Below are 25,031 nucleotides of genomic sequence, written 5' to 3'. Positions count from 1 at the left end.
GAGTCGGTGCTTTGAGATTCAAAAAACTCCTTGCTTTCCTGACTCTTCGACCTTCGGGCCCACCTTGTCTTTATAAACCACAGAGATGTTCTATCAGTCCTCTTTACCGTCTCTATCTTGCTTCACCGTTAGTCAAATCTTCATCTGTCCCTTTTGAGTTAAATCTCCTACGGTGAACTTTTGCAAAAGCTTCTTTTTCCGGTGATCTTGCAGTGCTCTTTGCGGTGTTCAATCTTTCGAGGTTAGTCTTGTTTTTTTCTCCTCCTCTAGGGATTTGCTGTTCTTCCTCAGGATCTTTGTTCGTTTTCACCATGACTATAGACTTAGGTGTTCTTCGTATGAGACTAAACCTTCCTGATGACATTCAAATTAGGGCTTGCCCCAAAGATGTAAATATTAGGACTGGTGTTGGCCTTCTTCCTGGCGAGGTCTTGTTTTCCAATCTTCAATTAAATCTCATTAGATTCCCTCTGCATCCCTTCTTTAGCTACGTTTTTAATAAACTGAAACTTTCCCCTTTGCAAGTAAACCCAAATTTTCTTAGGGTTCTATTTGTTATGTTGCTTCTGAACCGTGACAGAGGTCTAGATCTTGACCTCATAGATCTTCTCCTCTGTTACAAGGTTAGCAAAATCCGAACTGATGAACCATTTTACCATTTCTACCCAATTGAGAAGAGGTCCAAATGCAAAGATAAAATCAAATCTGAGAAGGGTTGGAGGAAAAATATAATTGGGATTAGGGGAGCCTAGTTTTCTCCAGCCGCAAAGGACTTCCCTATCCCGAGCGCTTTTGGCGAGTGCTCTGTCTCTTCGTATAAAAAATACAAAACGCATAAGAGTGACTGTCTTTGCGAGATTTGCGTTCCTCGCTTTTGTACTTTCTTATGCCGTTCCTTAGGCATTCCTTGTGATGATTTGAGTTACAGTGTTTGCAGAGATAGGGATAACTATTTGAAGAAGTACGTTCTGAATGACATTCCCTCTTGCTCGGACCTTCTTACCTCAGACAACCTTCTTATTCTCTCAGCCCTTGGCAAGACAATAAGTCAACTCCAGATCCCTTCCTTCGGCAGGAAGAAAGCTGCCCCCAGGACCGTTCTTGCCCCTGCGGCAACTTCTTCCCCAGTTTCAGTATCTTCTTCTGCCACTATTTCTGATACCACTTCTTCCATCGATCCGACAGTGATGGCTACCGACCCGGTCTCCAATGTTACACCTGTCAATCCGAACGTGACCCTTTCTGTCAGCAACCTTCCCAACTCTGCTACTGTTGCCGCTCGAGAAAAGGTGAAAGGAAAACGGCCTCAGCGTTGATGACATTCCTTTGTCACAAATGGTTAGGCCATCTGGGCCAAGTGTGTCCGTGCATCCTCTGACTAGGCCTCCTGCCCTCTCTAGGCCTATCTCTGTTAATGCCTCTGCCTCTGTATCGGCACCATGGAACCCTCGCTTTATTCGAACGGACGGATCGTCTATAAAGCCGGACGAGACCATGTTAAAGAATGGTCAGACCGTTATGGCATACTACAGGAGCATGTGGACTCCTAAAGATATTGAGGTAGCCAAGGGTCTGTCTCAGAAAGAAGTGTTCAGCCGGTTCCCCTTGTCTGCCATGGAGGTAACTTTTTGCCCCTCAGTCAATGAATCTTTACATAGTCTTTACATTTGATTACTTCTGATCACCTGCTCGGCTTAATTAGTTATCGTGTATATCTCTGCAGACCCTGTTTGGGATGATGGCCATGCAGAAGCAAGTTGAGATGGGAAATGCCAAGGCTCGTAAGCTCTCTGACAACCTTGGTGCAGCTAACAAGGAGAACAATGCTTTAGTTACTCAGAATGCCGAGCTGATGGTTCAGTTCAACAAAGTTGAGAAAGAGAGGGACGTTCTGAAAAAGGAGACAGACTCTCTTCAGGACGAAAAGGACGCTCTGCAACTTGAAAAGAGTGTCTGGCATACTGAGCGAGAATCTCTTAAGGCTGAGAAGGAAAAACTTCAACGCCTTCTGAGTGATGAGCAATCCGCTCGGATGGCCTTTGAGAAAAGAGCTCTAGACGAGCGTGATGCTTTACTCAACACCATCAGTAAGGTAAATGGTGGTATACTAGCTCTGCACGCTCGGTTTTCTAGGGTTAGGGCCCTCAGATATGCTCAGGGGTTCCGAGAGGGTTATACCGATCGTGTTCCAACTGAAGGTCAGACCGGTTCTACCCTTGATGAGGTTGACAAAGAGCTGGAGATTGATCCTCTGGGTGTTTATGCCGACCCAGACTCCACCCCTGCTAAGGGCATATTTGATGAATGCCAAGAGATCGCCTCTTCCAGGATCACTCCTACTCCCTCTACTGCTCAACCTCTGGGCGTTCTTCCTCTGTCCACCGTGACTCCATCCGCCACTGCTACTGAGGATGAGCCTCGGCAAAATGATTCTTCCAATGCTACTGAGGATAGAACTCAGCAGAATGATTCTATTATTCAGCTTGATTCTCCTCCTCGTGAGGACGGAACCGCCAATAGTGATGAGGGGATCGTTCAACACCATCAAGAAGCTGACGGGGCAAATGCTTCTAGTTAGAACCTTTCTGATGTACCGAGCTCCTTCCTTTTGCACTTTTGTCATCTGTATACCTCATTTTTTGTAACTCATAAACTTCATTATTAATGAGATGGCTGACTTTTGGTTGAACTTTAGCCAAAAATCCCTTTACTTAATAATTTAATGCTATCTGATCTGGTTTCTCTTTGTATGTCAGTGGTTGGCGTTCGGCTAGTGTGTCACTTTGCCACATATATTTTTTTTTTTGGTAAGTTTTTGGCGTTCGGCTCATAGTGCCAGCTGCCACTTACTTTGCTGAGTGGTTGGCGCTCGGCTAGAATGCCACTTGCCACTTTCACTCTTTTACTTTTTGGTAAGTTTTTGGCGTTTGACTCATAGTGTCAGCTGCCACTTACTTTGCTGAGTGGTTGGCGCTCAACTAGAATGTCACTTGCTACTTTCACTCTTTTACTTTTTAGCAAGTTTTTGGCGTTCGGCTCATAGTGCCAGCTGCCACTTACTTTGCTGAGTGGTTGGCGCTCGGCTAGAATGTCACTTGCCAGTTTCACTCTTTTACTTTTTGGCAAGTTTTTGGCGTTCGGCTCATAGTGCTAGCTGCCACTTACTTTGCTATTTTCATACACTCAACTTTTCAGAAGAAGATAACTTTTTATAAATTTCGGAATTCTATACAACTGAAAATGAATAATGCCAAAATTAGAACTTTAAACTTTCTACAGATAATACATTTTTAAAGATGTAGCATTCCATGGCTTGTTAACCAACCTTCCAGCCATGGTCTCTAGTATATATGCCCCCTTCCCTATGACTTCTGTAATTCTGTTGGTCCTTCCCAAGGTAACATCATCTTTTTAACCATTCCTACCTTCTTCTTTAGAACCAGATCGCCAAGTGTGAAATCTCTATACTTCACCCTTTTGTTGTGGCTGCTAGCCAGTGTCTGTTGATAGGATGCAAGCCTTATTGCCGCAGTATCTCTCTTTTCCTCTAACATATCAAGGTTAAATCTCAGCATTTTGTCATTCTGTTCCTGATTCCATGTTAAACTTCGGACAGTTGGAACCAAATATTCAACCGGTATGACTGTCTCAGTTCCGTATGCCATGGCGAATGGGCTTTCCTCGGTCGGCCATCTAGGGGTCGTTCTGTAAGCCCATAGGATGTTTGGGAGTTCGTCCAGCCACTTCCCTTTATGGTCTTCCAGTTTCTTCTTGATACAAGCGAAAATTGTTCTATTCGTAATTTCTGCTTGTCCATTGGCCTGGGGATGACTTACTGTTGTCAACTTTTGGCTAATTTCATATTCTTCCAGCAATTCTCCGACTTGCTTGCCATCGAGATTAGTCCCATTATCCATAACGATTGATCTCGGAACACCAAAATGGCAAATAATATTATTCCAGATGAAGCGTCTTATATGGGTTTGTGTTACGCTCGGATATGGCTCTGCTTCCACCCATTTGGTAAAGTAATCTGTTGCCAGCAATACATATTTGTTCTGAGCTCTTGCAGTTGGCAGAGGACCAACCACATCCATCCCCCATTGTGCGAAAGACCATGGTGTGGCCAGCACGTGCAAGTCCTCAGGTGGTTGGTAGATTAACGGTCCGAACCTTAGGCACTTATCGCATCTTCTAGAGAATTCTTCCGCATCTCGTGACATGTTCGGCCAAAAGTACCCTTGCATCATTGCTTTGTGCTCTAAAGATCTTCCCCCTGAATGATTTCCACACACACCTTCACGAATAGCCCGCAATATCTGCCGAGCCTCTGTGGGGGTAACGCACTTTAAGTACGGCCCAGAAAAAAACCTCTTGTATAACTGGTTATGCACTATGGCGTACTTTGCAACGTTCGATTTGATTTTCCTAGCCTCATCTCTTTGTTCAGGCAGAGTACCGTCCCTAATATAAGTTATGATCAGATCAATCCAACTTGGCTCATATGGAATAACATTCACTTGCCAAGAATCTGGGCCCGAAGGTTCTTCAAAAATGGATGGCTGGTTCAATATTCCTACTGGAATCACCCTTGCCAATGTCTCTCCAGAACTCGAGGCGCTACATGCTAGCCGATCGGCATATTCGTTATGCTCTCTCAGTATTTGGATGAATTCAATTTTTTCAAAGTTTCCGACTTCTCGCATAACAGCAGAATGATATGCTTCCATCGTTTCATCCTTGGTTTCATATTCGCCATTCACCTGCCGGACAATTAACTGCGAGTCACTAAAGACGGTCAAATTCTTGACCTTCAGCTCTTTGGCGAGCTTAAGTCCAGCCAGTAGCTTTTCATATTCTGCTTCATTGTCAGTGGCTCTGAATTCATGCCGGAGCACTTGACTTAGGGACGTGCCTTTCGGTGTCTGCAGTTTGACCCCAATGCCTGCCCCCATCTGATTTGAGGATCCATCGACAAAGAGTTTCCACAAGCAACCTCGAAGGTCTTCCTCCATGTCTTCTGAATCACATTCTAGTAAGAAATCTGCCACTGCTTGCCCTTTGACCGTCATTCTGTGTTCATATGTTATGTCAAATGAGCTTAACTCTATGGCCCACTTCGTCATCCTCCCTAAGAGGTCTGGTTTGTGCAGGATTATTCTGATAGGGAAAGTGGTTAGAACGATGATATATGGGATTCAAAATAATGCCTGAGCTTTCTTTTCGCATATACTAGCGAGAGTATCACCCGCTCAGCCTTTGAATAGTGTCGTTCTGCCTCAGTCATCGTTTTGCTAATATAGAACACTGGATATTGCTTTCCCTCTTTACAACGAATCAGAACGCCACTTGTCGCGATGCTGGATACCCCGAGGTATAAAAATAGTTTTTCTCCTAGTTTGGGAGCTGACAGGACCGGAAGGTTCTGCATATATTCTTTCAAACCAGTTGATGCTCGGCGCTGTTCATCCCCCCAAACCTGTCTCCCATGGCTTCGTATTGTGTCAAAAAATGGTTTGCAGCGATCTGACAATTTGAAAATGAACCGGCTCAATGCAGCTATCCGACCCGTAAATGCTTGCACTTCTTTGATTGTCTTCGACTCGGCATTCTTAGTCAGAGCTTCTGCTTGGGCAGGGCTAGCTTCTATGCCTCTATGATTAACCACGTGTCCCAGGAACTGACTAGAACTCACGCCGAATAAGCACTTAGTTGGATTGAGCTTTATTCCATATTGTCTCAACACATCAAATATTGTAGATGTTTTAGATGGTCAACTTTCTTCTTACTTTTTACTACCATGTTATCAATGTAGGCTTCCACTGTCTTCCCTATTTGATCCTTGAAAGTTTTGCTAATAAGCCTTTGATAAATTGCTCCAGCGTTCTTCAATCCGAACAGCATAACTTTGTAGCAATAGGTTCCTCGCTCGGTAACGAAAGAAGTTTTCTCTTCGTCAGCAGGATCCATGGGGATCTGATTATAACCTGAATAAGCATCTAAGAAGGTTAAACGCTCATACCCAGTAGTAGCATCCACCATTTGATTAATCTTGGGCAGCGGAAAGCTATCTTTCGGACAGGCTTTGTTCAAATTGGTGAAGTCAATGCACACTCGCCACTTCCCATTCTTCTTCTGCACAACAGCAACGTTTAACAACCAGTCGGGATAGTACACTTCTCTTATGAATCCCACATCAAGCAGCCTATCAACCTCCTCGGCTATGATCCGGTTGCATTCTGGAGTAAACCTTCGCTGCTTCTGCTTTACAGGTCTTGCATTGGGATTAACGTTCAGGGAGTAATAGGATACCAAAGGGCTAATTCCAGGCATGTCTAAGTGACTCCAGGCAAATACATCGGCATTGTGAGATAGGAAATCAATTAATTCCTGTTTTTCCCTCTCGGTGAGTCTTACTCCCACTCGAGTAGATCGCTCTGGCTTAGACTGATCGATCTGTACATCAATAAGGGGTTCTTCAGTCAAGTCCACTGGCTCCTCCTCCCCATTCTACTTGGGTGGAGGTTTCTGTAATTGCTATATCGGGCTCGCCGATCGAACATGTGTTTTTCCTTTCCCAGCGGATTTCAGTGTCACTAAATAACATTCTTTAGCTTCAACTTGGTCCCCATGAATGTCAATCACTTTGGTGCCGTCTGGCCCTAGCCATCTTATTACTTGGGGCAGAGTGGAAGGAACACCTTGAACTCTGTGGATCTACCCTCTGCCCATCAGAAGGTTGTAAGAGGGATGGATCTCGACAACCACAAAGCTCTCCATCAGAACCCTCTCTGCAGCATGCACTGCTACTTCCATCGTACCGATGGGCTCCACTAGTTTTCCATCAAACCCTAGCAAAGGATTCCCAGTGGGCTTGAGCCGGTCTGGCTTGATCTCGAGCCGATCAAATGTGTCCCTCGGCATGACGTTCGCACTACTTCCAGGATCAATCAGAACTTTGCGTACCAAACATTCGGCCACTGTCAAACTGACGACTAACGGATTTTCATGAGGAATCTAAACGCATAATAGGTCAGTTCTGTCAAACTTGATTTGAGTTGATGCGTTCTACTGATGCAGAGTGTTTACACTACCTATCATCTTCTTCATCTATGTCTGGTGGAGGCGTGCTCTAAGCAGTTCTTCTGACTCTTCAGCCAGTTCGAGCCGACCATGAATCGCATTGATTATGCGAACTGGTTGCGAATTGTGGGAGCTCGGCTTTTGATTCCTTTTTACTTGCTCCATTGGTCGGTTCTGTTCCACCGCCGTGCCTTGGATATAACTTGCGAACTCCCCTATGGCTATATCTCCACCTGCCTCCTTAAGTTCCTGCATTTATTAATCTGATGGCTAAAGTCAAAATGGAAAGCACAATGCGTAGACTGGTCCCTCTGGTCGAGGGGCAGTCTAATAGGTAAAGGAGGTCGGAACTTATCTTTATTTTCCTGGTACAGCTTTGCCAGGGTGACTTTCAGCGAAGTAACCAGCTCTTTCTCTCTGGGCCTCTTCTCAGCTTTCCAAGAGGTCTGACGCTGTAACTGAGCCTGCTTTTGCCTAATTTTTGCTTTGGTTTTCTCTTGTGTTGTTATTATGGATGTCTTCCGAGCGTTAGCTGCTTCTTCTTCTTCTAAGCATACAAAACCATCAGCTCTTTCGTTCAACTCATCCATAGTCTGTGGCGTGTTCACCACCAGACTTGTGTGGAACAGAGTCCCACGAATCATAGCCAGCTTGAATGCCTGAACCGCCGTGAACGGATAGCACTCGATCACCATGCTCTTGGTTAAATTGAATCTGGTAAGAAAGGCTTGGAGGCGTTCATCTTCATGCTGCTGCATCGTGAACAGACTGGAGACATCTTTTGCTGGGCGCTTATTCCCATAGTACTGGCTGATGAACCGATCGCAAAGACTTCGAAAACTATCAATCGAGCCCCTCGGTAAGTTTTTGAACCAATTGAGCGCTGGTCCAGCTAAGCTTGTTGGAAAACATTTGCACATTAAGGAGTCGTTCTCCGTGTTCAGAGCCATTTTGAATTGGATATGATACATATGATCGATCGGATCAGTCGTTCCATCAAACAGGATGAAAACTAGCATGGAGAATTTCCTTGGACTCGGAGCATTCAGAATTTCATCGGTAAACGGCGAGTCAACCGTCCGAGATGCTAAACGAAGGGCCTCATTCTCTCTATGGAACCTTGCGGCAGCTCTCTGATCCGTAGATTTCCTTTCTGAGTTTCGGTAGTCCAACGTAGCCATTGAAGGTCGATAAAGCGAATCGGATGATCTTTCTTCCATGTATTCCTTCTGCCAGATCGATGTAGTTTTGTGATGTCCAAACTCCACAGCTTCTTCTCGGTTGTACCTCTCCTAATATAAATTAAAAGTCATTGCCTCGTTCCGCCTGATCTGCTCACGCCGTGGATCTAAGTGAATTGAGCCTTCTCGATCATCAAAATGAAGAGGATTTGGCGGCAAATCATCTGGCCTAACCTCCTCGTGACGAGGATTTGTCAGATTGTTCTCTTCCTCTTCACCTTGACGCGCAACAACAGGATGCATAACTTCTTCACCCGCCGGAAGCGGTTGCAGAAATGCCGGAGCTTTTTGGCACTGCATGCCAGCTTTCAACTCTGCATTCTCTTTCCTGAGAACTTCGATCATGTTCATCAACTCATCAAGCTTCACCTGCTGGACATTCTCCACCGGATTGGAGCTCTCGCCTCCTATCATGATTTCAGAGTGAAGCAAAGGCATGAATCACAAGATCTTAATCAAATCTGAGCTTTACTGATGCAAATCTCGTCGGTTCTGGACTCAAATTCACCGAATCGCGATCACAGTTTGCTAGATCTGAGCTTTTCTAGCTTCTAACTCACCGGATCTAGCTGCGATCAAGCAAATCTCAGCTGTGTAATTCCAACGCAAACACGTCAAAACCAACAGTAATCAAGAATTCCTTCAGAAAAAACTGCAATCTCTCCGATCTGGATTCAATTTTTAGAAATTTTGCTTCGTCTTCAAGGATCAGTTTGAATTAACATGACATTGATCAAGCATGAATGAATGTTCTTCATCAATTCCCACAGACGGCGCCAATTGAAGATGCAAAGAATTCACTCTCCCTATTTTCACAGAATCTCATTACATTTACAACAAAAAAAAACTGTATTTACATTCTCTCTTTCCTGTCTATTTATAGGCATTTACAAGTGCTATAAGTAATTCCCTAAGTTAGGTCTCTTGACCTCAAACTTCATTCCTTACGGGCCTAGCTCTTCTCGGAAGATCCCATGTATTCGGCCCATTCCGCAACATCATCGTGTGGGCTGAATCCAGTTTCTCAGCCCGATCCTCTTTTCGAGGGTCATATCCGGCCCATGTCACTTCCGGTATCCTCAGTACCATCTTAACTTTATGCATGCCTTTGTTTTTTTTTTTTTTTTTTTTTTCCCTTTGTTTTATTATTATTATTTTTCCCTTTTATGTTGGGAAATACATAATACTTAATATATAATTTAAGATGCATAAAATTATACCAGTACCATATTTTTTATTTTTAAGAAAAAGAGATTAGTTTAATTTTTTTAGATGAAATAATTAAGCATCTTAATTTAAAAATAAAAAAGAAAAAAGTAATAACAAAATATAATTTATTTGAAAAATATGTATATTATCAAAAAATCATTTTTGATGTATACATTTTTAAGAAGTTGTGAGATTTATAAAGTAAATAACAAAAAAAAAAAAAAAAAAAAAAAAGGTGAACAATATAAAGTTTTTTTTTTTTTTTATGCATAAATTGTTCATGAGGGTAGATTAGTCCAATTTATTAAATTGTAAAGTTAAAAAAGTCTCATAAACGGTCTAAAGGTAATTTGGTCAATTTATCATGTAAAGGGGTGTCTTTGTCGATTTTTTAACTTTCAGAGGTGTCTTTGTTCAAAAAAACAGGTAAGTTTCATCTGAGTATCCTTTTGCCAAACCTCAAGGGATGTGACTATACTTTACCCTATATTGAAATAATGTATTAGGTAATTTAATTATTGAATGATCATTTAATCTAAGAATGTATTCGTTAATGATCATTTTAATATATGAATTTATGTTAATAAATTAAAATTTTATCCAGTAGGTTATGGTTAAAAATTAAAAAATATTGGACAATTTAGAAAATAACCCAATCCACGAATTCGATCCAATCCGTTATCCCACGGATTGGTAGCAGATTAAGATTTTTTCAATCCGTTGGAAGCAGATCGGATTAGGATTGATGCCTAATCGGATGTAGCCATCCCTACCAGAATGTAAAGATGATCTGCTTTCTACCAGAAAAATAGGGAGGAAAAAATATTCTGGAGAATATTAGATACAATTTTATATGAGCTCTATAAAATTTCAGAATGTTAGGCACGCTATCATTAATAATGATCAAAGTCTAGCAACAAAATGACTAGGCTTATTTCGAACCAAACAACATTGGGAAATCTAGAAGAAAATTATTCCATGGTAAAAAAGTTGAGGACACTAAATCTGACCTGTTCATATGATTTTCACTATTAGATTCTTCACATAAACAAGTGGTGTGCTAAGTCATAAATAAAACTATAAAAGATGATAACCATGCATGACCTCCAGTGATTAAAATAAAACCCAACCAATAGCACCTGCACAAAATTGACAAATGACTATCCTACATTGAAGACTACATGTTCTTGCAAGAACAACATTTTGATAGTACATCCATTTTCAAATAAAAGGTACTCTTTTACATGTTTCACACAAAATGTGACTACAAGAATTAGTCCAGCGGTTTTATCTGAGACATGGGATATAACATGATCACCTTTCAATAGTACCAGAATTCGTTTGACACATCGGAACTTGGGATAGCCAAGCATTATTTCTTGTTGTCATAAGCAGCTATATTTTGGGGTTCACATTCAGGGCTAAAAAGGCGGACCAACAAAGCAGTAGTTGAGCTTACAGAGAGAGCTCCACAAGCTGCCCACCTGAGACTCCTGGGAACTGTGATTCTTGGACCTGCGTTAGTAAGGAAACCGTACAAAAATAAGATTCTTTGCAGAATATATGTGTTGACACAGTCATCTTCGTCAATCCGTGTAATATGTCAACTTATGGAGCTGGATTTGAAAATCGTTGTAAAACCATTTAGTCCTCAAAAGAAGAGGGCTTCAAAGTTCAGTATTGCCTTATTATTATTATTATTTTTTTGATAAGTAGTATTGCCTTATTTCAAAGCATTTGACCATGAAATTAATTTAAAACCAAATTGAATTACACCCGTGAACTTGAAATCTGTAGAACTTAGAATACAGTATATCGGAGTATAAATAATTCCAGGTTTCCAAAATATATTGTACTTACAAAAAAACTATAAAACAAATAAATAATGTAGGTAGAGAGAAACTGTATAGCAGGGTGCAAATTTTGTTTGGATAAAGAAACCTTTGGCGCCAACAAACACGCAATCACATGCTTATCTGGTAAGGATAAGAAGACCAACAGCCAGTGTTCATGTGAGCAAATAGAAAGTTAAACCAGAGATCCCATGATAACACAATGATCTGACAAAAAACAGATGACAGAGCAAAACAAACATGACTAAACAATATTCCATCACCACAGTTGATATACGTCGCAAAAACATAAAGTAGCATGACCAAGAGCCGAATTTCATATCTTATTAGTTGGAATCGAATGGACTGATAACAAAATCTTTTTTGACAATAGTGATAAATAAGATGGATTGAGGGTTTAAAATGCATAAACTTTTCACAACATTCAGAAGATGCACAATAATGATACTTCACTCTATTGGTTCACTAACTGCAACTTACCAATTGGCACAAGTAACTTAGCTTTGAGACATAAAATTTCATCATCCAAAACTCTTTCATTTCACTATACATTCCATTTGATAGCACTCAGCACAGTTGAGAAAAAGAGGAATGTGGAAGGTACTCTGAAATGTTTTATCATGCTCCCAAGTGAAAGTATATATGAGATAAATAACTGAATCTAAAGATGTTAAAATAAGAGGGACAGGCAGTAACTAATTGCAAAAGGCCAGAAAAAAAAGAACTAAATAACAGAAGAAAGTGGTTGAAACCCTTACACGACCTCTCTCGTCCCTCTAACATGTGATTCAGTTCCCATTAGGTAATCTTAAAGTTACAAAATCACTTTTAAACCCCAGATTCACCCCCAAAATACTTCAACAAAAGTAGCCTAACACGGAAAAAAAACAATAGTGTTGCATAGAACATAATCTCTGGGTGCGCTAAAAAGTGGATGGTGTGTAATTTTTCCTTCGTTTTTTTTCCCTAGGTGCGCACCCCGCGGATGTGTTCAAAGGAAAGCCTCATCCTTTTCTGAAGTAAGTTGACATTTAATACTTCTCAATGCTCCCTTAATGTTCCAAAGTAGCTAGAAAACCCACAACGGGCTGAAAACAGTTTGATCATTTCAAAAGAAGAAGATATCCTCAAATTAAATTGCTAGTAGCAGACTCGTCCACAACTCCACATTACCATCAAGCAGAAGGCAAGAATCACTGTATGCTTAAAAGGGTGTGCAATAAATAAATAAATAAAATCCTCTCTGCAAACATCCTTTATCACAACAAAGACAATCCACATTTCTCTTGATCTTTACATTACAGGGTTCTATAAGTACTTTCATCAAACAGGTGATGTGCACTGTGAAACCATAACGAAGAACAACAAAATGGGTATTTCAGAATCAAAGAATTAAGCGTGACATGTAATTTTAGAAGCATATATGTGATTGAAAAGCGAAAGAAAAAGGAAAGGCAAAGAAATGGAAGAACAGACCATAATGCAAGCGACAGAAAACCCAAAATCCTAATCCTCCGCCAACACTGAAAATCCCAGCAGTATGCCTCATCAATCTGGAACAAGGTTTTGCATCTGACCTCATCAACTCGCCATCAGAAAACCCAAAGAAACGCCTCAATGCCATGCTTTTGCTTTCCCAACAAAAACTCAGTGTTGGCTTACAACTATTTGCTTTGTTTTTCAAAACCTAGTCTGCTCCGTGAACTTCTCAAGTGCTAATTATAAATTAAGAATTTGTTTAATATTTCAAGTTTTTAATGTCAGTGATAAAGTGAAATTTGTCATTTATAATTTAGTAAATTACATTAACCTCCTCTAAAATTTGATCAAACTAATTTCAAATTACATACGAAGAGAGAATTTGAATTTTATTACTGATTTTTCCTATTTTATTTAATTTAATAAATATATATATATATATCAAACCAAAATACATTATATTACCCTACTTTTTTTTTTTAAGAAAAAAAAAAAAAAAAAAACCTAATTAAACCCTAAAAAGAAAACTAATAGAATGTCATTAATAAAATATATATATTTTTGAAAAAATTTATAATATAAAATTAGTATAAAAATGACTTTAAATTTTAATGGCATCCATGGTATTTTGGTCATTTCATTTTAATATAGAAGGTTGTTGAGGTCTTTTAATAAAAGAAAAATGCAATTTAGTCATTTTTTTAATTTTCATTAACGGCAGGGAGTGTTATTGAGCACACTTGCCAAATATCAGGAGAGAAGAAAGTAATAAAACTGAAACGTTCGACTCGTGTTTAATTTGTCCAAACCTCATTAAATCGTCAGTGTAATTTTTCATTCAAAATTTTATCACATTTAAGTAACTTATTTATTAAATTTCATAATTAAATGTAATTAATTAATTATTTCAAAATTAGTAATGAATTTAGTTATCAAAGAATATTACTGGGTTAAAAAAAAACTAAATACAAATGATTTTTTTTAAAGTTTTAGTTCTCTAAAACTCTTTTTGTTTTTCTAAAACTAATACTGATTAATAACTGAACTAGGTAAAATCTCAAATCTGCAATGGCAAATCTCTCCCCGTGTCTTTAAAGTTGGGGTCAATTTTTTTGGGACCATCTCAAGAAATTGTTCGATAATTCCTTGGTGCATAGACTGCATGTGCCAATCAGTTGATTGTGACTTTAGGATGGACAATCACTACCGTAAATAAATAAATAAAAAGTGCGGAAAAGAAAAGGAAAAAAAAAACCTATTTGTATAGACAAATTGCTAACAAACAATGATAGCAGAGCAATAAATGCTGGGACGATATATGTCCTTTCAATTTAAAGCCAAAGTTAGTAGTGGTGTTATTATTATTATTATTTTTTTCTCCCTCTTCTCTTCTCTTTCTTTCCCTTCTCTTAGCGAAGACGAGCAAAACACAATCCAAAAACCATAAAAAAAATTAGCTTCCAACATCTGCCACCGCAAAAGACGTAGCTGAAAGAGGAAGATAATCCAACAATTGATCCGTCCCAAGCCTAGGTCGCAAAAGAATTGTCAAAGCATGAGCCACCGTATTACTTTAACGACGCACACAAGTTAAAGTGACATATGAGAATTGTCGAAGATCTAAATTAATATCAAAACAAATAGGAGCAATTTTCGCCGGACAAGTCGCCCCACCCAACACCCCATCCAAGTCAACTTTGGCATCGGATTCAAACCATAAATAAGAAAAACCCAATTCAAAAGTACAGAGAATAGCACATTGACACACCATAAATTTCGCCTGCAAAGAAGAAGAAGCAGAAAAAGGGGCAAAAAATAACCACCATAACCACTACACCACAAGAATTTCGGAAAACAGCTCCACCTCCCTCCATCAAAGACTGCTGATTAAACGGAGTACCAAAATTACACTTAACAATTCCAAAAGGAGGAGGACTCCAAGAATCCACCAAATTGTTATCCTGCACTAGATTTAAGGAGGAACAGAGGGACCTAGCATCTGTAAACTCCTAACAGTTTGCAACCGCCTTCCTTACAACAACCTCAAGCCTCCATAATATCCCATTAAAGATCAACCGGTTTCTCGCCTTCCAAATACCCCAAATACAAAAGGAAATCAGATTAAGCACCCCCTCAAACTCCGATGAGATCATAGCCCGATGCAGCAAAAATCTCTATCCATCCCGGAAAGTAGAAAAAAAAAATCCAAAAAATCAAGATACAACGGAGATATCTTCCACACTTGAATAGAATGGGGGCACAAAAAAATAAGATGCACCACAGATTCCTCATATAAACCACAATGAGGACAAAACGGCGACACAGCACAACCACGAGTCAACAAAGAAACCCGAACCAGCAACGCATTAAGGCAACAGCGCCAAAGAAAGTGTTACACCTTAGACAGAGTACGACACCGCCAAATAGAGGACCAAGAACAATAGGGTGAAGCAACCCCAGAAAAGTGAGACATTGAAATTGCCAATTTATAAGCAGACCGAACTGAAAATTTACCTGACCTGTCTAAAGCCCAAATGACAACATCCGATTTATTCTACCGGCTAATGTGAATTTTGAGAATTTCCTGCACCGTAAGAGGATGGAAAAACTGATCCAAAACATCCACTTTCCACGAAGACGTAGCAGGATTAATCAAATTTGCGACAGAAGAGAAAGGAACATGAACCATAGATGGTGAAAGTTTCTACGGCAGCATAAGAACCTAATGATCATTCCAAACATGCGTAGAGATACCATTCCCAATCAATGAGCGTAAGCCCTGACGCAACAAAGCCCGAGAAGACCAAATACTACGCCAACCCCAGGAAGGATTAGACCCCAATGAAGCATCCAAAAACGACGAAGAAGGAAAATACTTGGCCTTAAAAAGAATGGGGGCACAAAAAAATAAGATGCACCATAGATTCCTCATATAAACCACAATGTGGACAAAACGGTGACACAGCACAACCACGAGTCAACAAAGAAACCTGAACCAGCAACGCATTAAGACAACAGCGCCAAAGAAAGTGTTGCACCTTGACAGAGTACGACACCGCCAAATAGAGGACTAAAAACAATAGGGTGAAGCAACCCCAGAAAAGTGAGACATTAAAATAGCCAATTTATAAGCAGACCGAACTGAAAATTTACCCGACCTCTCTGGAGCCCAAATGACAACATCCGATTTATTCCACCAGCTGATGTGAATTTTGAGAATTTCATGCACCGTAAGAGGATGGAAAAACTGATCCAAAACATTCACTTTCCACGAAGACGTAACAGGATTAATCAAATTTGTGACAGAAGAGAAAGGAACATGAACCGTGGGTGGTGAAAGTCGCTGCGGCAGTATAAGAACCCAATGATCATTCCAAACATGCGTAGAGATACCATTCCCAATCAATGAGCGTAAGCCCTGACACAACAAAGCCTGAGAAGACCAAATACTACGCCAACCCCAGGAAGGATTAGACCCCAATGAAGCATCCAAAAACGACGAAGAAGGAAAATACTTGGCCTTAAAAAGAATGGGGGCACAAAAAAATAAAATGCACCACAGATTCCTCATATAAAGCACAATGAGGACAAAACGGCGACACAACACAACCATGAGTCAACAAAGAAACCAGAACTAGCAACGCATTAAGACAACAGAGCCAAAGAAAGTGTTGCACCTTAGACAGAGTACGACACCGCCAAATAGAGGACTAAGAACAATAGGGTGAAGCAACCCCAGAAAAGTGAGACATTGAAATAGCCAATTTATAAGCAAACCGAACTGAAAATTTACCCGACCTCTCTGGAGCCCAAATGACAACATCCGATTTATTCCACCGGCTAATGTGAATTTTGAGAATTTCTTGCACCATAAGAGGATGGAAAAACTGATCCAAAACATCCATTTTTCGCGAAGACGTAGTAGAATTAATCAAATCTGTGACAGAAGAGAAAGGAACATGAACCGTGGGTGGTGAAAGTGTAACGACCCGAACCCGAGGGTCCAAATCGCTAACCGGGTCCTTACCCAAACCCGAGGTCAACTAAAGACGTTACCGTCCTTTCCTATGGCAATACATAATATACGTGTCATCCCAGGGTTTATAAATAATAATAATAATAATAAAATAAGATCATAACTACAAAATAGGTCAAACAGTCCACTACCCCTTCAAAACCTGTGGAAGAGCGTCATCCACCACTTCCTTTCCGTATCCTGAAAAATGTTAAAATAATGGGGTGAGCTAAACGCTCAGTAGGAAGTGTCTAAGACACACTTCTTATGACCCCGTGAATCCACATAAGGAATAGAGTACAAGTAAATGGGATCATGCCTTGGGGAAAACAAGTAAAACAACAATAATATCAACAAATATATACGCAAGTCGTCTAACCACCAAATGTACAATGTATTCCAATGAAATGCCTTGCCATGCTATGTCGCTTCCCATTTCCGAAACAATACCGTTTCAACTTCCAAACTGTTAGTCCAATCCGACCCAAGGCACCTCCAAGGCGTCACGAATGGAGGGTTGACTAACTATCCACGACCACAAGGCACCTCCAAGGCGTCGCATCTGGCCTAGTTAGCTCAATCATACTCCTTTCTAGACTACACTAACAACACGGACCGCTAGGCGCCTCCTAGGCGTCTGATTTTCATAAACACTTTTCAAAAAAAACTTTTCCCAAATACAATTACATTTGTTTTTAAAACAAACTTTTCCCTTTACTTTCCCAATGGTAATGCATGAATTATGCAAATCCTTCAATGCCATGACAATATAGAAATCTCATTCACATCATTCAAGCATGTTTAAAACATGAATTTTCACACAATATCACATTCTCATATTTCTAAATTATGGCATTTTACATACTTTCAATTCGCAAATCCAATAACTTAAATACATAAGCCATAAAACAAAGTCATTTATTTTCATAACTACAACATCACTTTTCATAACAATTTAAAATCATAAGACATATAATACATCAATACTAAGTATGCTTCTTCACCACAAGAATTTAATCATATTCATAAGCTCACTTAGCACATAACATGCCTTTATCACCTTAAATACCAACAACCACAACAAACATAATCAAAATAATTACAATTAAGCATGCTTAGAGTCAAATTAAAGGAAAAATTTACAAGAAATCTAAGAAATTGTGGATTAGAGCACCCTTACCTTAAGAAATGAAGAAAACCCCATTTTCAGCCCAAAAATTAAAATCCAAAAGGTAACCAAATTGAACTTTGTTCCGATCAAAATAACGGCCTCAACGAGCTCTCCAATATTGCCTTAAGAGGTACTATCAAATTCACAAAGGGTAAGGCTAGATCAAGCCTTGAATTTATGGCAAAAGAAAAAGAAAAAAATGCAAGAAATGAGGGAGAGAGATAATCTGCCGAGAGAGAGAAAGTGGGTTTCATTTGTAATGGCTTAAAAGAATGAGGTGGGTCCCACTCACTTTTTTAAATATCACCTTTAACTTTATTATATATATATATATATATATATATATATATATATATACACACATTATTCACTTACCGCCACACATACATATATATAAATATATAAAAATCACAAATATTACAACTACCCTCCTTAAAAGATTTCGTCCTCGAAATTTACCCTTCTTAAAGAAGGAGATGCACAACCATACCCCTTCCCGAGAACACCTCACAAAACTCCAAAACCAAAAACTCACCAACATTATTGTCTTTGACACCGGATGTCATCAAGCAATCACACACCACTGCCACAAAAACACAATGTTCACCACCCTATGAGGGTACTCATTACTCACGACATCAGAACACGAGACCAACTAGGCCCTACATCCGACTCTCAACGGACATCAATCCACTTTACGCTACTACGCAAGACTCAGAAGCCCGAAAGAAGAATGGTCTCTAGACCACCGAACATGACAATATCCAATCTCAACTCCTCCTTAAAAGGACACACAAAACTCCAGACATAGACCGTCTATCTCACAATCAAGCTCAACTCTAATCTACACATCTCTGTCAGATCGAACACTCACTGCCTAACATTTAACTACACCATTACATACCCATGCTCATTACTTGTCACATTAGCATAAAAGAAAATTGCACCAACTGTGCCTACTGCTTGCCATCGTCATGCATCTCATTTTTTCCATCTTGTCATATATAATATGCTTCCAAATAACATAAACACTTCATTTACATATAATGACAATTTAAACACGTAAGCACTTAACAAAAAGGTATGCTTTCAAAACTGTAATCATATAAGCAAGTAACAAGTAGGCATGCTTCTCAAAACAACAAACACTTTAACATACAACACCTTTAAATCACTCAAGTCCCACTTCGGTCAACCCTACCCGTCGTCCTTAGGTTTTCGAACCTAACACTCTGATACCAAATTTGTAACGACCCGAACCCGACGGTTCGAATCGCTAACCGGGTCCTTACCCGAACCCGAGGTCAACTAAAGACGTTACCGTCCTTTCCTATGGCAATACATAATATACGTGTCATTCCAGGGTTTATAAATAATAAGAATAATAATAATAAAATGAGATCATAGCTACAAAATAGGTCAAACAGTCCACTAACCCATCAAAACCTGTGGAGGAGCATCATCCACCACTTCCTTTCCGTATAATAAAAAATGTTAAAATAATGGGGTGAGCTAAACGCTCAGTAGGAAGTGTCTAAGACACACTTCTTACGACCCGGTGAATCCACATAAGGAATAGAGTATAAGTAAATGGGATCATGCCTCGGGGAAAATAAGTAAAACAACGATAATATCAACAAATATATAGGCAAGTCGTCTAACCACCAAATGTATAATGTATTCCAATAAAATGCCTTGCCATGCCATGTCGCTTCCCATTTCCGAAACAATACCGTTTCAACTTCCAAACCGTTAGTGCAATCCGACCCAAGGCACCTCCAAGGCGTCACATCCGGCCTAGTTAGCTCAACTATATTCCCTTCTAGACTACACTAACAACACGGACCGCTAAGCGCCTCCTAGGTGTCCGATTTTCATAAACACTTTTCAAAAAAAACTTTTCCCAAATACAATTTCATTTGTTTTTAAAACAAACTTTTCCCTTTACTTTCCCAATGGTAATGCATGAATTATGCAAATCCTTTAATGCCATGACAATATGAAATCGCATTCACATCATTCACATCATTCAAGCATGTTTAAAACATGAATTTTCACACAATATCACATTCTCATATTTCTAAATCATGGCATTTTACATACTTTCAATTCGCAAATCCAACAACTTAAATACATAAGGTATAAAACAAAGTCATTTATTTTCATAACTACAACATCACTTTTCATAGCAATTTAAAATCATAGGACATATAATACATCAATACTAAGCATGCTTCTTCACCACAAGAATTTAATCATATTCATAAGCTCACTTAACACATAACATGCCTTTATCACCTTAAATACCAACAACCACAATAAACATATTCAAGATAATTACAATTAAGCATGCTTAGAGTCAAATTAAAGGAAATATTCACAAGAAATCTAAGAAATTGTGGATTAGAGCACCCTTACCTCAAGAAATGAAGAAAACCCCATTTTCAGCCCAAAAATTGAAATACAAAGGGTGACCAAATTGAACTTTGCTCCGATCAAAATAACGGCCTCAACGAGCTCTCCAATATTGCCTTAAGAGGTACTATCAAATTCACAAAGGGTAAGGTTAGATCAAGCCTTGAATTTGTGGCAAAAGAAACAGAAAAAAATGCAAGAAATGAGGGAGAGAGATAATCTGCCGAGAGAAAGAAAATGGGTTTTATTTGTAATGGCTTAAAAGAATGAGGTGGTCCCACTCATTTTTTTAAAAAAAATATCACCTTTAACTTTATTGTGTATATATATATATATATATATATATATACACACACATATATATATATTATTCACTTACCACCACACATACATATATATAAATATATAAAAATCACAAATATTACAGAAAGTTTCTGTGGCAGCATAGGAACCCAATGATCATTCCAAACATGCGTAGAGATACCATTCCCAATCAATGAGCGTAAGCCCTGACGCAACAAAGCCTGAGAAGACCGAATAGTACGCCAACCCTAGGAAGGATTAGACCCCAATGAAGCATCCAAAAACGACGAAGAAGGAAAATACTTGGCCTTAAAAAGAATGGGGGCACAAAAAAATAAAATGCACCATAGATTCCTCATATAAACCACAATGAGGACAAAACAGCGACATAGCACAACCACTGTCAACAAAGAAACCCGAACCAGCAATGCATTAAGACAACAGCGCCAAAGAAAGTGTTGCACCTTAGACAGAGTACGACACCGCCAAATAGAGGACCAAGAACAATAGGGTGAAGCAACCCCAGAAAAGTGAGACATTGAAATTGCCAATTTCTAAGCAGACCGAACTGAAAATTTACCCGACCTCTCTGGAGCCCAAATGACAACATCCGATTTATTCCACCGGCTGACGTGAATTTTGAGAATTTCTTGCACCGTAAGAGGATGGAAAAACTGATCCAAAACATCCACTTTCCACGAAGACGTAGCAAGATTAATCAAATCTGCGACAGAAGAGAAAGGAATATGAACCGTGGGTGGTGAAAGTTTCTACAGCATCATAAGAACCCAATGATTATTCCAAACATGCGTAGAGATACCATTCCCAATTAATGAGCGTAAGCCCTGACGCAATAAAGCCTGAGAAGACCAAATACTACGCTAACCCCAGGAAGGATTAGACCTTAATGAAGCATCCAAAAACGACGAAGAAAGAAAATACTTGGCCTTAAAAAGCTGATACACCAACCCCTTCTTCGTAACCTGAAAATGCCAAGCATGCTTCGCTAAAAGGGCTAAATTGAAAGCCTCTAGATCTTGAAACTCAAGTCCACCCGAATTCTTACTCCGGCAAGAAGATCCCAATGAATGCAATTAATTGCCCCATTTTTATCCTTATTACACCACCAAAAAGAACGAATATGCTTCATCAAATCTTGACACAATAAGATGGGAAGTTTAAAAGAATACATAAGAGCATCTCCAATGGGGCTGCCATATGGGCTGCCAATTCAAAATATAGCAGGTGGGCTTAAAACTGGGCTCTCCAATGCAATGTTATATGGGCCGCTACTATTTAACTTTGCTATTTCTTATGCCAATTGTAGTAAAACAAATAGCAATTGCTATATGGGCTGGGGCTACAGAAAAGAAAGGACGACTCCTATTTCGCTCTTGTTTTGTCTAAGGCAATAGAGAGAGAGAAGAGAACGGTGGCAACAGAAACGGAAGAGACCGGCGACCAGCAACAAAAAGTTAATCTCTTCCTCATCATTATTTCTCCAATTCATCGTCGGGTCACCGTCAATCCATTGCTCTTCCTCATCGTTATTAAACTCATAATTTATGGTTAGACTCATAAACCCCTTTTTCTCCCTCATCGTTGTCTCTCTGATTCGTTGCCGGGTCACCGTCAATCCATTGCTGTCCTCTAAGGTACACTGTTGTTCATTATCTTCCTCTCACCTCTAATCTAAATCTTCCAGAAAGCAGAATCAATCAAAAATTGATTCATTAATATTATTATTTTTTTAAATGATCGCAATATACGTGAGGGAAAATTTGGGTGAATTGGGTTTTTGATTTTGTTTGATATGCAACAAGAGTTTTTTAGTTAGATTATTGATGAGAATATAAATTCAAATACTTTAATGTTAATTACAGGGTCTCCAAACCTTCTAAGATCTTTGCTGAGAAATTTTCAACTCTAGATATCGGCTTCTTTTTCTTTACTTGGTAAGCTCTTTCTCATGTGATGTTTGTGTAATCATGATAATGTATGTGTCTCAATTACTTGTGCAGCTCAATTAGATAATTTTATGCTAAATTCAAGTTATAGTTTCTTTCCGGACATCAGATAAAATTGGAACAAATTTACTGGGAAAAAAAAAAAAGTAGTGGTAATTGTTTGATGTACTTTTTTTAATTGAAATATATGTTACATCAATTCTTCTATAGAAGTGTGAAATGTTAGAAGTAGCATTTTGAAACAAGACATGTTGAGTATAGGTGTTGGGATTTTCCAAGTCCAATATGCAACTAGGAAGCATATTGATAATTTAGGTTTATCATATGATTTTGGTCATAAAATTGTCTCATTTTAATTTATCTTTTTTAAAAATAAGTTCAAGGTACAGATATATAGGTTGGTTCATGTGTCCTTAGGCTTGAAGATAGTGAATACAACAATTAGACACATCCATATGTATTTTAAAAATATATATATCATTTTGTTTTATCTCTTTTTTTTTTTTTTCTTTTTTTCGTTTTTGGTCCTTTTTTGACCAGATATTTTAGATTTTTGCTTCTTTTTAATTAGGTTTAATTTTAATTTCCTTCTAACGTCTACAACTTAACTTGGAATATACCTAATATTAATATTATTGATGCAAATATAAATGGTGGGAATGATAGTTGAAATGGAATGGTGGTTGTGTCAAAAAATAGCATTTTGCATGAAATGCACCATTGTAGCATAATTGCTAAAATGTAGCATTTTGACACTGTAACACCTGTCAAAATATAGATTTGGCATCCGAAAATAACTTTTAGCATTGGAGATGGTCTAACGTACGTAGGTAAAGCACTCAACACAGCCTAAATCAAAACCTCTTTCCCACCCGAGGACAAAGACTTCGCCTTCCAAAAAGATAATCTGTCCTGGATTTTTGTCAGCAAAAACTGAAACACATTTTGCTTGGATCGTCCCAAAATTGCCGGCACACCAAGATACCGACTATGCAAACTTTGCATTTGCAATCCCAAATATCGATTAAGAAATCGACGCACTGATCCGGGGGCATTCTTTGAAAAGAAAATAGATGATTTACTAAAATTCACTTGCTGTCTAGAAGCCCGTTCATAATCTGCCAAAATGCGTTTCAAAATATAAACTTCCTCTTGAACTGTAACACAAGACACAATAGAATCATCAGCAAAAAAAAGATGAGAAATAGACGAAGCACCCCGATAAATACAAATACCAGATAACAATCGGGCTTGCTGGACACGCAAAAGAGCAAGAGAAAGAGTTTCAACACAGATAATAAAAAGATACGGAGATAGAGGGTCGCCCTAACGCAATCCCCTTAACGGTGTGAAAAAACCCACCGAACTCCCTTTAAGTTTTAAAGAGTAAGAAACCATGGATATGCATGCGGTTATCATTTGAATCCAATGATCGTTCAAGCCCAGCTTAGACAGCATATGCAAAAAAAAAAGTCTCACTCAATTCGATCATAAGCTTTACTCATATCAAGTTTCAACACCAACCACGCCTTACTCACCTTTCTTTTATTTTTTAAATAATGCAAAATTTCATGAATAATTAAAATATTATCCGTAATATGACGACCAACAACAAACGCACTTTAGGAATCATTGATAAGGGAGCCAATAATCCCTTTCAAGCGGTTAGTCATTATTTTTGCAATAATCCGATAAGATACATTACACAAAGAAATAGGTCTGTAATGACTAACCTGCATCGGAGATGGAATCTTAGGAATTAAAACGACATTAGTATGATTAAAACTGGATAACAAATTTCCCGTAGCAAAGAAGCTAGAGACAGCAGCATCAATATCCCTTTTAATTACCTCTTACTATTTATGATAGAACAGCGGGGTCATCCTATCTGGTCCAGGGGCTTTCATCGATTGAATTAAAAAAATAGTCTGCTTCACTTCCAACTCCGACAGGACCAACAAAATATTGGCATTCATCTTATCAGAAATTCGCACAAGAGCATACCACAAAAATTGATCAATATTGGTAGGACGGGAAGACTGAAATAAACTCTGAAAATAACTCAAAAACACTGATTGAATAGAATGTTCATCAGTCACCCACTGGTTCCCTGCATCAAAAGCCCCTGAAATGGTATTACAGCCGCGCCTCCTTTTAGCAGCGACATGAAAAAATTTGGTATTACGATCCCCCTCTTGCAACAAAAGAAGGCAGGACTTCTGCTTCCAAAATAATTCTTCCTCTAACCAACAAGAAGTTAAAATTTTTTCTAAGTGAACCACATCCGTATGACAA

The 25,031-nt window shown here is 39.0% G+C and overlaps 2 protein-coding genes across 2 annotated transcripts; both read right to left on the bottom strand.

Moving 5' to 3' along the window:
* Positions 1 to 10,646: 10,646 nt before the first annotated feature.
* Positions 10,647 to 13,182, bottom strand: LOC132294503 (uncharacterized). Its single transcript, XM_059792386.1, has 2 exons — positions 12,863 to 13,182; positions 10,647 to 11,048 (listed from the first exon to the last, which is right to left on the bottom strand). Exons 1-2 carry the CDS (start codon positions 13,008 to 13,010, stop codon positions 10,906 to 10,908), a joined length of 291 nt encoding a protein of 96 aa, XP_059648369.1. The 5' UTR covers positions 13,011 to 13,182; the 3' UTR covers positions 10,647 to 10,905.
* Positions 13,183 to 14,438: 1,256 nt separating this feature from the next.
* LOC132295933 (uncharacterized) lies at positions 14,439 to 24,475 on the bottom strand. The gene is made up of 9 exons (XM_059794194.1): positions 24,470 to 24,475; positions 23,598 to 23,990; positions 21,350 to 21,539; positions 17,044 to 17,081; positions 16,019 to 16,385; positions 15,856 to 15,935; positions 15,606 to 15,746; positions 14,689 to 14,826; positions 14,439 to 14,645 (listed from the first exon to the last, which is right to left on the bottom strand). The coding sequence occupies exons 1-9, from the start codon at positions 24,473 to 24,475 to the stop codon at positions 14,439 to 14,441; spliced, it is 1,560 nt and encodes a 519-aa protein (XP_059650177.1).
* Between the last annotated feature and the right edge of the window lie 556 nt (positions 24,476 to 25,031).

This window comes from Cornus florida, unplaced genomic scaffold, assembly GCF_030987335.1.
Source record: "Cornus florida cultivar Cherokee Brave unplaced genomic scaffold, ASM3098733v1 CherokeeBrave_3.0.0_Hap2_Chr02, whole genome shotgun sequence".
Taxonomy (NCBI): Eukaryota; Viridiplantae; Streptophyta; class Magnoliopsida; order Cornales; family Cornaceae; genus Cornus; species Cornus florida.
This window is presented reverse-complemented; position numbering and strand designations above follow the sequence as displayed.

What these genes read in the sequence shown, in the direction of transcription:
- LOC132294503 (XM_059792386.1), bottom strand. Translation starts at nt 13,010, where the DNA reads ATGGCATTGAGGCGTTTCTTTGGGTTTTCTGATGGCGAGTTGATGAGG. An exon ending in TTTCTGTCGCTTGCATTATG is followed by an intron (nt 11,049 to 12,862) that starts GTCTGTTCTTCC and finishes TTACTAACGCAG; the next exon opens with GTCCAAGAATCACAGTTCCC.
- LOC132295933 (XM_059794194.1), bottom strand. An exon ending in GGAATGGTATCTCTACGCAT is followed by an intron (nt 14,827 to 15,605) that starts GTTTGGAATGAT and finishes AATCTAGTGCAG; the next exon opens with GATAACAATTTGGTGGATTC. An exon ending in CTTGTGGTGTAGTGGTTATG is followed by an intron (nt 14,646 to 14,688) that starts GTGGTTATTTTT and finishes TCTTCTTTGCAG; the next exon opens with GCGAAATTTATGGTGTGTCA.